At 35.2% G+C, this 14,869-nt stretch overlaps 1 protein-coding gene across 3 annotated transcripts in view; it reads right to left on the reverse strand.

The window, feature by feature from the left end:
- LOC126829886 (pleckstrin homology-like domain family B member 1) overlaps window positions 1–14,869 on the reverse strand; it is a 204,918-nt gene that overhangs the window by 163,010 nt on the left and 27,039 nt on the right. For all 3 annotated transcript variants that reach the window (XM_056102682.1, XM_056102683.1, XM_056102681.1), the window contains exon 3: window positions 14,385–14,567. In XM_056102682.1, the coding sequence (XP_055958657.1) occupies window positions 14,385–14,567 (183 nt within the window). The remainder of the gene's footprint in view (window positions 1–14,384; window positions 14,568–14,869) is intronic.

The raw sequence follows: 14,869 nt of genomic DNA on the forward strand, positions 1-14,869 counted from the left end.
TCGAGAGTTGATTATGGTCTTGGTCTTGGTCTTGGTAAGCTAATTAATGTCTAATTATTAATTTAGACAACATTTAAGGCCTAAAGAAAGACCTGCAATAGGCAGATTTAGCTCTTGCATAATGCCTGTTTAAATCTTTTTACCTTTCAGAACACAAAAATATGGAACAATCACATACATCTATCTTATAGATCTTGTTCTATTTCTACTCAACTTAGGGCTACTTTCATTTTGAGAGAGAGAGGTTTAACATCCACTCTACACAAACTAGGTCATTTTGGAACTAACATTCTATATCAATATTTCGCCTGTGCATAGGGGTCTTTAGCAGTGGGAGGAAACCGGAGGCCCTGGAGAAAACCCACGAGGTTGGACAGACGACCCTACACCTTGTCACATACAACCGGGGAATCGAAACCACGCCAGCTGACCTCATGATACAATGCGCATGCGCTAACTATTCGGCCATCCAACCCCCCTATTTTCATTTTGAACTCAATAGGCCAAGTAAGTAAAACCCCACCTGCCATATAAAGACGTAATAATCCAATACATTGCCCTAACCCTGGATTTTCACTGGTTCTCAGCATTGAATGCAGGGGCACAGGAGGGAGAAGGGCCTGGAAGAGGGCAGTTGTACAAACTTTTTGAATAGTACTCAGTTCGGATCTGGTCTGTAGTGTCAACTGCTTAAACCAAACTCAGTCTGAAACAAAACTGACCCACCAATATGACATGATCTTGATCCGGGATCAAGTCCGATTGAGTTAAAAATTTTATTTGTGTAAATTCTAAATAATGGAAACAACAGACAGTCCAGTCTTTTCCTCTATAATAAAATAATGTGATTAATTTGTTTGACAGATGTTCCGACAAACATCAACCCAATAAAAATAGCTTCTTGAATAACTTGAACAATTTCCTGTGTTTACTTTGGTCTCCTTCAATCTGTTCCAACATGGCCGACTAATATACAGGATTACATCATGGGGGAGAAAAAAGAATAAATTATTCATTGGAACCTTTCTATGGTTTCCACTTCATGTAACATCATCAGCTCATCAAATTCTTTCTTACTATTTCTTTTCTTTATTTCATGAAGCAACAATTGTGATTCATTTGTCATTATTTTTTTACATCAGCAATGTCAAATTCTTTCTTAATATTATTTTCTTTATTTCAACAATTGTGAATCACTCTTCATTATTTTTTTGCATCTGGAAGGTGAAGCTCGTCTTTCCTAGTTGTCAATTAACGTCAACTTGTCTTGTATGTTTTTGTTCTGAAGTTGCTGACATGAGTCGGAAAAAATAAAACAACGGTTTCTGTTTCTTTCTTCAATTGTTTTTATAAATATTGAAGTAGTAGAGTCGTGAAGAATGTTGCAGTTATTCATTCCATGTTAAATGGAAATTGGGTTTAAAGGAGGCAAGTCTTTTAACTTCAATATCATCCAGACTTTGACATTGCAAACATGACTTATTGGTCAATTTAAATCAACATTGATGTTGTTATCTTAACGTAAAATATGGGCTTCTGATATCCAGTATCTAAGACAAAATTAACATTTTGAAATTGATACAAATCACGTGCCAGAATGCTTTCGAGAACCATTTGTAATGAAGTGACTCAATGAAGAAGGCTAAACACATCCCACAGGAGAATACTACCAGTGTAGACTGGAATAACGAGACGCCAAAGATTGCCATTCAATTGCCATTCAATTGCGACTCTTCGCATATTTCGCCAAATATAACTGATTAGAAATTACAGTAAAAACAGAAACGATTGAATGTAAATCAATTTATATACATTCATATTATATAATATGAGTCTAATTTTGTCCATTTCTAGGTGCCAGAGAATAGGGATTTAGCTCCTTTTCGACACCAACCAGACTGATGAAGACAAGCTTACACCATGCCATGTGCTGTGAGGGAAACTTCCCGGATCCCAGTTAGTGGTGCTCTGGCCTACTCATGGTTCAAATTCCAACCGCCTAGGGTTCTTTTATGTGCACCCCAACATGTTAAGGTGACCTTCATTTTTCATCCTATCCTAACAAATAGATGCTGTTCCTTTCCAGGCCCACAGTCCTGTATCACTAATCAGGAGAACCCAGACAGAAAACTTCAGAATCGAATCTTGGGTCTGCTGGTTATTAAATTACCAAATGAAATGAAATGGGTTTTAACATCCTACTGTTCTGCTCTGACTGGGCTAATGAAGACGAATTACCATATGAAGTTTGGTATTTACATGTAATGTCCTATTTTTCTGCGAGATGAATCTGAAAGGAAATGTCGTTCGACATCCTACCTTTCTGCTCCAACTGGGCTAAGTGAGACGTTAAATTTAGAATGAAGGAATAGGTTGTACCTTTAAAACTGTGCATGTAATAATAATGATATAGGTGTAGCAGTATATACATGTATGTGCACAGGTGCATAATGTATTTTACCTGTAATAGATATACACCTGATATCCATGATATATTTATACCTATAATTACATTACCTGTATCATGCAATACATACCACGCTCACTTTTATAACATATTATCAACTCAAATTGTATAATATTAAGATATCTCCATACCCTGACGTTTGTGTGGCTAAAAAATTCACATGTTTTATACAATACAAGAATAGAACTTCAGCATATTTCTTTTCAATTCAGGTACCATCTTCATTAGCCCGTTTGGTGCAGAAAAGTAAGACAATAAACAAGCAGCAACTGGGTTTACTACAAGCAATTAGTCATTCAAAAAGATTGAATCGAACAATTGCCAGTTGCTGATCAGCAGAATGCTCTTTCTTCTCACAAACCATTCAAAGACAATCCATTAATAAACCAAATTGGCACATCCTCACAGGGCATCAAGAGAAGGGACAACACTGAATTTTTTTCTTTTAACCATTTTGCAAAAAGCACACTGAATCAGGACTCACAGACCAGCAAGCAGAGTGAATGGAAAAATTGACAGTCGCTCGTCAATAGACTGCTCTGTTTTGAATCTCATAAAGAGTTGTGGATAAACCATTAAACAAAATTAGCACATCGCTTAGGATATCAAAGCAAAAAGTGCAGCATAAATAATGTATTGTAATAAATAATGGTAAAATACATCTAATAATTCAGCCCTTTCACTCATCTGCAAAGTTGAATGAAACTATGAATTTGGAATCAGGAAATCTAGAAAAATGTTATTTCAGTAACAGTATACATGTTTTTGTTTTTTTGTTTTTTTTTAGAATTACATCATGGGGTTATTATCATCTTCTGAAGTTCTTAATCCAGATGGGACAAAAAATGAAATTCATGCATAACATACATGTACACATAAAAGAACCCGGGAGAGTTTGAATTCAACTAAAGAGTAATTAAAGAGAGAGACAGATGGGTGTTTAACGTCCACTTGAAACACACCATTTTGGGACTAAAATATGGTTCATTTCGCTTAAATGTAGGGGTCTTTTTAAAACAGTGGGAGGAAACTGGAAGACTTGGGTTCGACCCTACTCCTTTTCACATAAAAGCAGGGAATTGAAACCATGTCATTTGACTCAGTGACAGACCTTGTGATTTAATGTGCAAGCTTTAAATCATTCAGTCACCCAACCCCTTGAAAAGTAGTTAAAAATGTTACTAACTTCAATGAAACTAGAAACACACAAAATTAAAAATTCATTTCATAGTCTATATTTCGTTCTTTTTGCTGTATCAGTATTGCACTTGAATCGAACTAGAAACGCAGCACCGATTAAAAATACATTAATTGTTTTGCATATAACTCTTGTGTTTAATGTGTTTAATTACTAAATGTTGTTTAAACAGAATTTCATTTCAGCGCATAAAATGAACTTATCAACAAAACATACTGATTAAAAATACAGACATTGTTTTGCATAGAGAGAGAGAGAGAGAGAAATGGGGTTTAACGTCCACTCGACACAAACTAGGTCATTTCGGGACTAACATATGGTTCTAATTTTATTTCAATAATTTGCTTGCGCGTAGGGGTCTTTAGCAGTGGGAGGAAACTGGAGGACCCGGAGAAAACCCACGAGGTTGGACAGGCTTCCCTACTCCTTGTCACGTACATCCGGGGATTCGAAACCACGCCAGTCGACTCAATGACAGACTTAATGATACAGCGCGCACACGCTAACCATTCAGCCATCCAACCCCCCTGTTTTGCATAGAACTCTTGTATTTAATTTAATGTGTTCAATAACCAAAGGCAGTTTAAACAGAATTTCATTTCACCGCATAAAGACAAAACATAATGCAAGTTTTATTAACGTACTAAATATAGCATCTAACCTTAATTTATTTGTTAAACACAGCACACACCCTAACCTATGTCTGCTAGTTTCCTTTATCAAAGAGCAGATCTAAAGTGAATTTCTATTTTAGTTTTTTATCAAGCGAAAGTTGGAATAATTCTGTTGTCTGAGAAATATGTTGTACGATGCAATGAATTCGATATTACCGATCAAAAATCACAAACTGTATATATGTCCTGTAATAATGCTATTGATTCAAATGTCTTAAGAGACTCCCAAGAGCATCATTGGATATAACTTGTCAACTATTCACTGGTAGATGGGTTGGGAATGGATTTTTTAATCAACAAGCGGTTGCCATGCAAGATACGCCCAATTTTGAAACAGGTAGACAGAGAACAAGTGAAAAAGCGATTTTGCATACAATCAGAGGCCATAATTGAGGATTTTACAGTCCTACATGCGTTAATAAACATTTATATGAAAATTGACTCCAAATTAGAATGTCCCATTTTTCCAATATGGTAGGTTTTTGTTTCAAGCCTGGTTGCCACTTGTCACTGGTAGTGCCTGTGGGACTGATAAGGAAACGGTTGCCTAGTCATTTGGATGGGACAAAAAATTAGATCCACTCATAACATACACATAAACAAACCCTTGACAACTGGAATTCCATGAAGATGAATATTTGAGAAATGTGAATATTAGTCAGATTCATCAAGTTTATAGATGGCCATAGTCCTTAAAAGATTGGATGTGGTTGTATTTTATAAATTATTAACAATGTCACTACTTTAACAAAGACTGGACGTGGTTGTATTTTATTAATTATTAACAATATTGCTATTTATACAAAGATTGGATGGGGTTGTATTTTATAAATTAATAACTACTTGAACAAAGACTGGACGTGGTTTATTTTATAAATTATTAACTAATAATTAGTTGCTTTAACAAAGCCTGGATGTGGTTGGTTTTTAGAAATCAATAACCATATTACTACTTTCTTTTAACAAAGACTGGACGTAGTTGTTTCTTTATAAATTGATAACAACAATTGCTACTTTAAAATGTGGATTTATAAATGTTTCTTGTTATATGGTACGAGTTCTGGTTCTGGAGATAAATATGTTGAACAGCTGGCCCCACAATTAACGGGACATAAATCTCAAGATTCTAAATACAAGATATTACATTAACTATTACATATAAACATTACTTACCCATTTTAAATAATGATTATTTACATAAAAATCTCCAAATAACTCTTCTACCAAAATTACAAATTGTCAGAATATAAAAAACGAATGGTCGGTTTCCTGGTTTTAAATATACACCTTGTTTACGTCTGCCTGTAAAGTTCATGAATCATTCTAAAGTAGAAAGTCTGTAGTACATGTAGAAAGAATTCTATTGTATTCCAACCTTTAAAGTGTTGTAGGTATTTTTGCTATATCAACAGTCCGTTGGGCTCCTGGGTTTCGGGTCAGTTTGACAAATACAGATCGGCCATATTGTTAATATTATTAAAGAATAAAGCAGACATGTCTTTTTGATACTCCTACTTTTATTTTTTTTATTAACAGAAATTCTGGCTTAGTCAAGAATGTTTTTGGTTTTTTATAAATTAGAATGGCTATAATTAGAATTCAATGAGAATATTTTAAGAACAGAGAATTGATAAAGTAGTAGTTTGATATTCATGTTGGGTAGGTAAAACAAAATAAAATAAAACTAGAACGTCCACAAACACATGGACCAACAGGGGTGACAACCATTTGAAAACTGGATAAAATAATGAAAAGAAATGGGGAGTAATAGCCTTGTCTTATTTTGAATTCCAACTGTCAAGGATTCTTTAATGTGCTGCTGATGGTATACAGGGAACCTTGGTTTATTGTCCCTTTCAAACAACTAGATGCTTTTCCTTGGCCGACTCACCATCCTGCACTACTGAAAACAAGACTGAAATATCCTAAGGACTTTGTCGGCAAAGACCGGGATCAAAGCCAGGAAAAGCTTGTTAGTGAGACAATGCCATGCTCGGTCAGTTACTGGGGTTCTGTGAGTTTTGATGTCAAGGGGATTCTCAGCTCTTTTTCTAACATCCCAAATGCATAGTTTAAAATTAATTATAGAATTTGAGCTACCAAATCAAAAAGAAAGGCTCCATGTTAAAGTTTCTTAGAAGGAAAAGAAAATCCTTTGGTAAAATAATGGATCGACATCTGTTTCAACAATAGATAACAGGGATAAGAGAAAGATGGCACAATATAGTTTAAGGCAAATTGAAGATAGTATGTATAATATTTTTATTTCATATTTATAACAACCAATCAAAGTAACAAACAAACAAACAAACCAACCATTCACCACAATTTTAAAATATCTAATTATTAACTGATTTACAACAGCATTATAATGTCATTATAGGATATACACAAGATGGGTGTTGAGAGGGGGTGGTCGGGTGAAAGACAATACATAAAGGGGGTTTGGTATATTCAGTTAAATCCCATTCAATGACCACTAGGGTGACTCTTGTATATTTTTAAAGAATGTATGAAATTACAACTGTATTTTTAAAGAATGCATTAAGTCAGTATCATGTGATTCCTACAAGGTAGAAAGACCACTTCATTATTAAGACCAGTCTATATCAGTCTTGCAACAGGTCTTAATAGTAGAGTGGTCTTTATCCAGCTCAATGACCATCCTAGTACAATGGCCACTCTCGTATCCTATTGACCATATTTTTATAAAATGTATTAAATAAGTATCCTTTGATTCCAAATCAGTATTAAGACCAATCTATATCATCCTTGCAATTGGTAGTACATTGGTCTATATCCCACTCAATGACCAACCTAACACCAGGGGCCACTTTACTGTTAAATCCACTTTATATCAGCCCCACAACTCTGAGGGGTTGGGATGGCCTAGTGGTCTAGAGTGTCACGCTTCGAGCTCTAGCTGGCTGGTCACCTCTGGCTTGCGGTCGTGGTTTCGATCACTGGTATGAGGGTATGTGGCTTGGAGGTAGGGGCACCTTCTCAATCTCGTGGGTTTACACTGGGTACTCCGGTTTCATCCCACAGGAAAGGAAACTTGTCTGCGATATCACCCTTGGTGGAAGCAGACGTTAAAAACTAAAAGAAGAAGAAGGCCCACAATCAATCTGGTTAAAACACAGATCATATTTCCTTTCGTTTTTATAGTTCAAAATTTCGTTTTACTTGTCTTTACTACACTTGGATCTGGAAGACTTGTTACTTAACTCGTGTTCTGCTTGAAATGAGGGGTCAGCCAATCAAATGGTCTGTCAAATCGAGTGTTTGACCTTTTTTGCCCGGTCTTTTGACCCCTGACGTGACCTATCGCTATAACTTGTCAGATCTTCATGTAGTGTAGGCCATCGAAAGTATAAAAAAAACGAAACGAAATATAGATCTGTATTTTAATCAGATTGGCCCACAATTGGTCCTAATAATTTAATAGTGAGATTTTACTGTAATAAATGGTTTAATCTAATCGATTTATTTATTTCCAATACCAACAGTACAGGACTATTTATTTCTGAGTATTATTTTCTTCCGTTAATATTATTTTGTAACCTTTATTGTCAACGCCCTTTAATCGTGCCGTTTCCTGTAACAGAAACGTTGTCCAATCACATGATAGAGATCTCTTATAAACACAAAATAAACTCAATAACAAAACGTAATCACCCATTTCCTTTTTAAGATAGACAACTTTATAATAATATAATCTATTTTATAAAAAAAACTTCTTCTGTTCTTTTAAACACTTTAAAATATTGTAAAGACTTTTCAGAATTGACAATTCTTCTGAATCACACCATCAACAGGAATTTCCACAATGTTCAAGCAATTACATCAAAAGATGTCAGATCCAAAAAGGACTGCAACTATGTATCTTAATGCAGATTCTTTCCTCTGGCTTAAATGTATATATTCTGGGTACCAGATATTTATGTTTTTAATAGTTCCTACAATGATAGTACATGTATTTCACAATCAAGCTATTCTTTTCTAATGATACCTGCAAACGTGACTGTTAATTAATTAGTCAACCTGGATCTACCTAAACTGATATTAAATAATATATTTCCACATAATGTAGAGATTTCAAACACTATAATTCTCCTTGTGGCACACAGCAACTTCTTCATTAATCCATGTTACTATAGAAACAAACCAAAACTCTATTACAAGAGTTCCTCTGGAATGTGAAATATCACCTGTTTTTCTTTGTACCACACAGAAAGTTCTTCATTAATCCATTCATTGATCTATTAAAATTCCAACCATTTAACTATCAAAGATACAATCCCCAAACATTGAACACTGGATGATGAGTTGTTTTAAAGGTGTAACAATTATCAGAGCTGTACCTGGTAATAGGGTATAATGTTACCACATGCTCTGTTGATATAAGGTACCTTCTTCATGGTGTATATACTATATATAGATCACACTGTACACTAGTATATATCTGCATGTATATAAGGTACTACCCAAGGTTACTATATGTATACACATGTGGGTGTACAGATAAACTGGCAACATGCCACTGGGGTATCCCTCCATCCTTAGCCACCTGGATATCCCCCATTCTGTGAGACAGGGATATCCTCCACCAATTGTTACTTGGCGATCTTCCATCCAATGCCACTGGGGTAGCTCCCATTCTATGCCATCCAATGTCACTGAAATATCCCCCATACAATGTCAAGGGGATATTACCCCCATCCTCTGGAATATCCCCAATCCTAAAACACTGGGATATCCCCCCCCCCATCCTGTGAGACAGGGATATTCCCCCATCCTATGACACAGGGATCTCCCCAATCCCATGACAAAAAGATCTCCCCCCCTCCCCATCACATGTCACTGAGATACCCCACATCCCATGTCACTGGGATATGCCCAATCCTACATGTATGCATATGGGAAATCCCACATCACATGTCACTAGGGTATTTCAACTAAGATATAACCTGGTTGTTTATCTCTAGTCCTCAGGTTTCCTCCCACTGCTTAAAGGCAACAAACTATTAAAATATTTTAATCCAGAAACAACCCAGCTAGTGTTAAGTGGATTGCTGGATCATTATTTGAACAAATAACAGAAACTAACAACAATCTCAAATCGTTTCAAACATTGGTAATCTGATTTAAATATGTATCAAAATGTTAATCTGTAATCATAATAGCATATCATTGGTAATTTAATTCTACTAGTTAGAACTGCAGGGGGTATATTAAACCAAATTTCTCTCATTATTTGAACAACAATCTCAGAACAGGTTTAAACTTTGTTAATCTGATTTAGATGCTTATCTGTAATCCTGATAGCATATCATTGGTAATTTTATTTCTACTAGTTAGCATTGAGTGTACAATCTCAGAATGGTTTTAAACTTTAGTAATCTGATTTAGATGCTAATCTGTAATCATGGTAATTGATTAATTCTACCAGTTAACATTGAGTGTATGTTAAACCCAATTTCTTTCATTATTTTAACAAATAACAGACATCAGCAACAGTTTCAAAATAGTTTGAAACCTTCGCAATTTGATTTATTAAGATGCTGATCTGTGATACGATAGCACATGATTTTTAATTTATTTCTACCAGTTGCTAAAAACAGGTGGTATTAATTCTGGCAGCCATTGGTCAGTCAATCAACAGGGTTCCTTCTGTCATTCTAGTTTAATAAAACTCTTCAACCAGGTTAAATAAATGAGAAATTAAGGTTAAAATAATTCACAGTTTTACCAAAACAATGTCAAATCCAACAGAACAATAATAAATAGTGCTGTGTATTGTGGCCAAAAATCGTATTGCAATATCTTGCAGTATTGCAATACTTTGATAAAGCATTGACCTTCTGGATAAAGTCAGAGTTTATCACAAAGCACAGTTTTATTTTGAATAGTTTTATTGTTTTTACAACTTTGGTGGTCTTATGCACTTGTTGTTTACTGCAAAGCCTATAATATGACTAATTATGTGAATACACATTTCACTTTATTTGTTTTGTACAACTTTTATTTGGTCTTATCTTTGCAGATTTATTGTTTACTGCAAAGCCTAAAAAATATGACTGATTATGAAATCTTTATAAATAGTCTAGCTAAAATTTGAATATAAAATAAAATTAACAAAATAATGATGTAACAAAAATGTATCGATACAGTGTTATCGCGGACGGTCGTATTGAAATATATCGATATAGCAATATTTTTTGACAGCCCTATTTCATATACATGTATTAATAATAATAATAAATCATAGTAAAAAATCCCCGGTAACACTTGACAAGACTGTGTGGATATAAAAAGAATTTATCCAGGACGTGTTTCGGGCGTTCGCCCTTTATCAACTGGTTACAAAAATCATCCCGTTACAGGGTATATATAGACAATAGAATTTTTGCGCATGTGCATAACATTGAGGATTAATTAATTTATATATAAACTAAATATAAGACTAGGAGGTTCCGGATGACCGAGACTATACGTATTCATCTCTAAGGAAACTACCGCAATTGTTGTTACCTGACTACAGTCCTTTGATGATAGTCGCCGTTTATATATATTTAATTGTTTTATTTTATTTGTACATCAATTTTATTCATATCTATATATTTTTTAAAAAAAATTTTATGTACATTAATGACCTTAAATTTGCCTATATTATATCATTTTTATTTTTATAATCCCAGTATAGGGATTAATTAATCCTCAACGTTATGCGCATGCGCAATAATTCTATTGTCTATATATACCCGGTAACGGGATGATTTTTGTAACCAGTTGATAAAGGGCGAACGCCCGAAACGCGTCCTGGATAAATTCTTTTTATATCCACACAGTCTTGTCAAGTTTGTTCCCAGGGATTTTTTACTATGATTTATCTACAATTAATGGTTCCTGTTTTTCCTCGGATGCATCACTGAGATCCAAACTTGCCTGCACTGTTATGGGGACTCTTCCGCCCCTCTTTTCCTATCGTGTGTGAGGTTTTTTCGTCATCTTCTTGGGATTATTTAATAATAATAATATATGAAATGAATATAATGAAGTTTAACATTCTATTTTCTGCACCAATCAGGCTAATGAAGATGGGCATATGCATGCAGTGTGCTACCATGTATGAGGGAATTTGTCTCTGACAGTGGCGTTTCCACGTACTCTTCATGGAATTCCAACTGCAAAGGGTTCTTTTACGTCCACACAAAAACGTACATTGAACCTTGTTTCTTGTTGCAGATCCTCTGTCCTACACCAATGATAAAGGGAAACAAAGGGAAATCTGAAGAACTTTCTGAGCCATTAGGAAGGACAATACCTGGTATAATAACTCAAAATATTTCTCATTGGAAACGGTTTGGTGGAGTTTGTATCTTCAGTGTTGAAACATCATTTTTATATAGAGAACAGAAATGTTAACCCTGTAACTAGTTTATAACACGAGGACAATCTCAAAATAGTTTTCCCAACTAAAAGAAGTAAACAAACAATTGGAAACTGATCAAAATTTTATACCCAAACACCTACACTAACCTTACAAAATACACATCAATAAAATAAGACAAATGTCTCCATTCTGTCCTCATCACTCATTTATAATACAAACTGACATCGGCATCCCACCATTTTATTTTTACCTTAACATCTCTGTCAGGTGTTTCTTCATTACCCTGGTTACCGTATTTAGAATCGTGGAATCTCCAGTTGTGATGGAAACTGTGACAGATGTTCAGGTAGTTTCTGCGATTCCATTAACTTAGTTTTCATCCGTCAATTTTCCGTTTAATTATTAAACAAGGTGTAAGTCAGGTAAATAAACAATAAATACAGGTTAGTGAGGTTACGAGATCAGGTAACTAGAATAAGAGCAAAAGCAATCTTGGTCTGCATACCTTGTAAATTAAGACCCTAAGAAGATAAGAGATATTTTTTTTTTTTTTTGGGGGGGGGGGAGGGGGCTCAAAGTAAAAAATATGCAAGCTTGAAGCAATCAAATGACAAAATAATTGTTATATGAACATTTGTCAATAAAGTCTCACAGGGGCCAATTATAGTTATACCGAATGAAAAACTTTATTTTTTCTCTGAATACAATATAAGCTTACAAATTACTTGAGGAAACAAATGGCGTTTAAAGGTCCAGTCTTTGAGACAATATTGTTGAACTTGGCTTTCATCCTTTCACCTTGGATATTCTCTTGAAACAACCACCTCCCCATACCCTTCCATGAAGGTGAATACATTTTAATTTAAAATTCAGGGCAGTCGAATTACTTTTTAACTGAATCAATTTTTTACGGTTTCCTATTTTTTATTTATTACAGAAGTAATTAGAAAGTAATGAAATGAAATCCTACTTTTCTTCTCCTGAATGGGTTAATGAAGAAGGGCATATGCCATACACTTTGCTATGAGGGAAATTTTTGCCCCGACAGCGGCGCTACAGCCTACTCTTATAGCAAATTCCAACTGCCAAGGGATCTTTTACGTGCATGCCAATGTGTACACGGAACCTTGGTTAATGCTCCCATCTGAATGACTAGACATTTGTCCTTGTCAGCCCCTTCTTCCCGTACCAATGACAAGAAGAAACCATATCGGAAAATCCTGAGGAACTTTCTCGTCCAATTAACACCGGGATGAAAGTATTGAAGTACTGTAATTATCCATGCTATCTGTAAACATGTATATTAAGTCAAATGGGGTTTAACATCCTACTTTTCCGTACCAACCAAGCTAATAAGGCCGTATACTCCATGCAGCTCGCAATGAGAGAAATTTTGTTCGGACAGCGGCACTTTGGCCTACTCTAATATCTGTAGCAAGGAGGCCAGTAAGTTGTATAAACAGGGTAGAAATATGTTAACTAGAAAATGATTGGACAGAACAGCTGGTACTTATAGCTGTAACAGGAATCAATCAAAGACTCAGATTGTTTTTGTATTTTTCAAACAAATATCTAACTTTTCTCAATTTAAAGCACACTGCTACAATTTACTCAAATTATAAAATACCCAACTTTTAATCAAGAAAACAAAATTAAATTAAACATACATTATGCAAGAGGTAAATCTGCCTATTTAGGTTTTTCTTTAGGGCTCAAATGTTATCTAAATTATTAATTAGACATTAGTTAACTTATCCAGACCATAATCAACTCTCGATGTCAATGCTAGCCTGTGATATTTACTGGATTAGGATCCCATTTGCTGCCTAACTTTCATTTATGATTTAATCATGAATTGGATAATCGAGACTATGTTTTTTATTGTACAGACTTTAGTAATGATGATCGGGGCTAGGCCCAAAATTCAATCGCTAAAATCTTGGTTCAGAGTGGATCAATTTGACCAAAATTTTCAGCAAATCCCCTTTACATTATCCAGTTTTTAACTATTATAGTGAGAACTGCAAGCTCTTTATCTATTCTCCCATAATGCATCTTTATTTGCAATTTTCCCAAAGTAAATACTGTGTATATTGATGAGCTGATAAATGAATATTAAAATATAATTTAAGCTACACTTCATGGCATTTTCACTGTCTTGTCCAACAAACCATACGATTCAAGAATTTTGAATCTGAATAGAATAATTCAGCAACAATATTAATTCTGGGACTGGACGCTGGATCTGATTTAGCTCTCAATGGTATGATTGTTTGGTTGAGATGGGTGACACGGTCATTTGTAGATGGTGGTGGTGGGAGTGGGGGAGGCAGGAGGATGTGAGAGTGTCTTTAAAAGGAGGAATAAGGGTTTCTGGGATGGAGGTGGGTGAGCAAGTGTCTTTTTTTCTTTCGGAGGTGTGTGTGTGTGTGTTGGGGGGTGGGGGGTATTGTGTGACGCTGGTTTGGTGGGGACTTTTTGTGAGAGATTTTGGGTGGGATGTGTGGTGGGTAGGGGGTGGGTGAGATCGACATTTATGCTTATTCATGTCAAATTGTGATGAATGTATATATATTGTTAGGATGTTCAAATAAACTTTCAGGCTTAAATTTCAGCCAGGCAGTAGCACAATAATTCAAATCCACTTACCTTGAGCTAGTCGCGTTGGTTTATCGATGATACTGCCATCTATTGAGCAGAGTTTCGCCGAGGGATGCAGCGTTATGACTCCATTTTTATTATCGATATAGCAATGATTATATTCGATGCCAGTGCCCTCTACAACTATATCTGGAATGATTTTACCCGAACTACTTCCTATTACAGTTCGCCCTGAAAAAAACAAAATTACAAAATGTCTGTATTCAGATTGAAATACAAGTTGATTTTGATTAATCATCAAGAGAGAGGTGTGTGTGAGAGAGAGAGAGAGAGAGAGAGAGAGGTGGGGAGTTTAAAAGTCCATTCATGGGACTAGCATATGGTTAAAAAATATTTTTAATAATCAGCTATTGCATAGGGGTCTTTAGTAGTGGGTGGAAATCGGAGGACCCGGAGAAAACCCAAAAGGTTGTATGGATGACCCTACTCCTTTGCACATACAAGTGGCAGAATCAAAACTACGCCATTTGACT

Source organism: Patella vulgata, chromosome 8 (genome assembly GCF_932274485.2).
Source record: "Patella vulgata chromosome 8, xgPatVulg1.2, whole genome shotgun sequence".
In the NCBI taxonomy this organism is placed as follows: Eukaryota; Metazoa; Mollusca; class Gastropoda; family Patellidae; genus Patella; species Patella vulgata.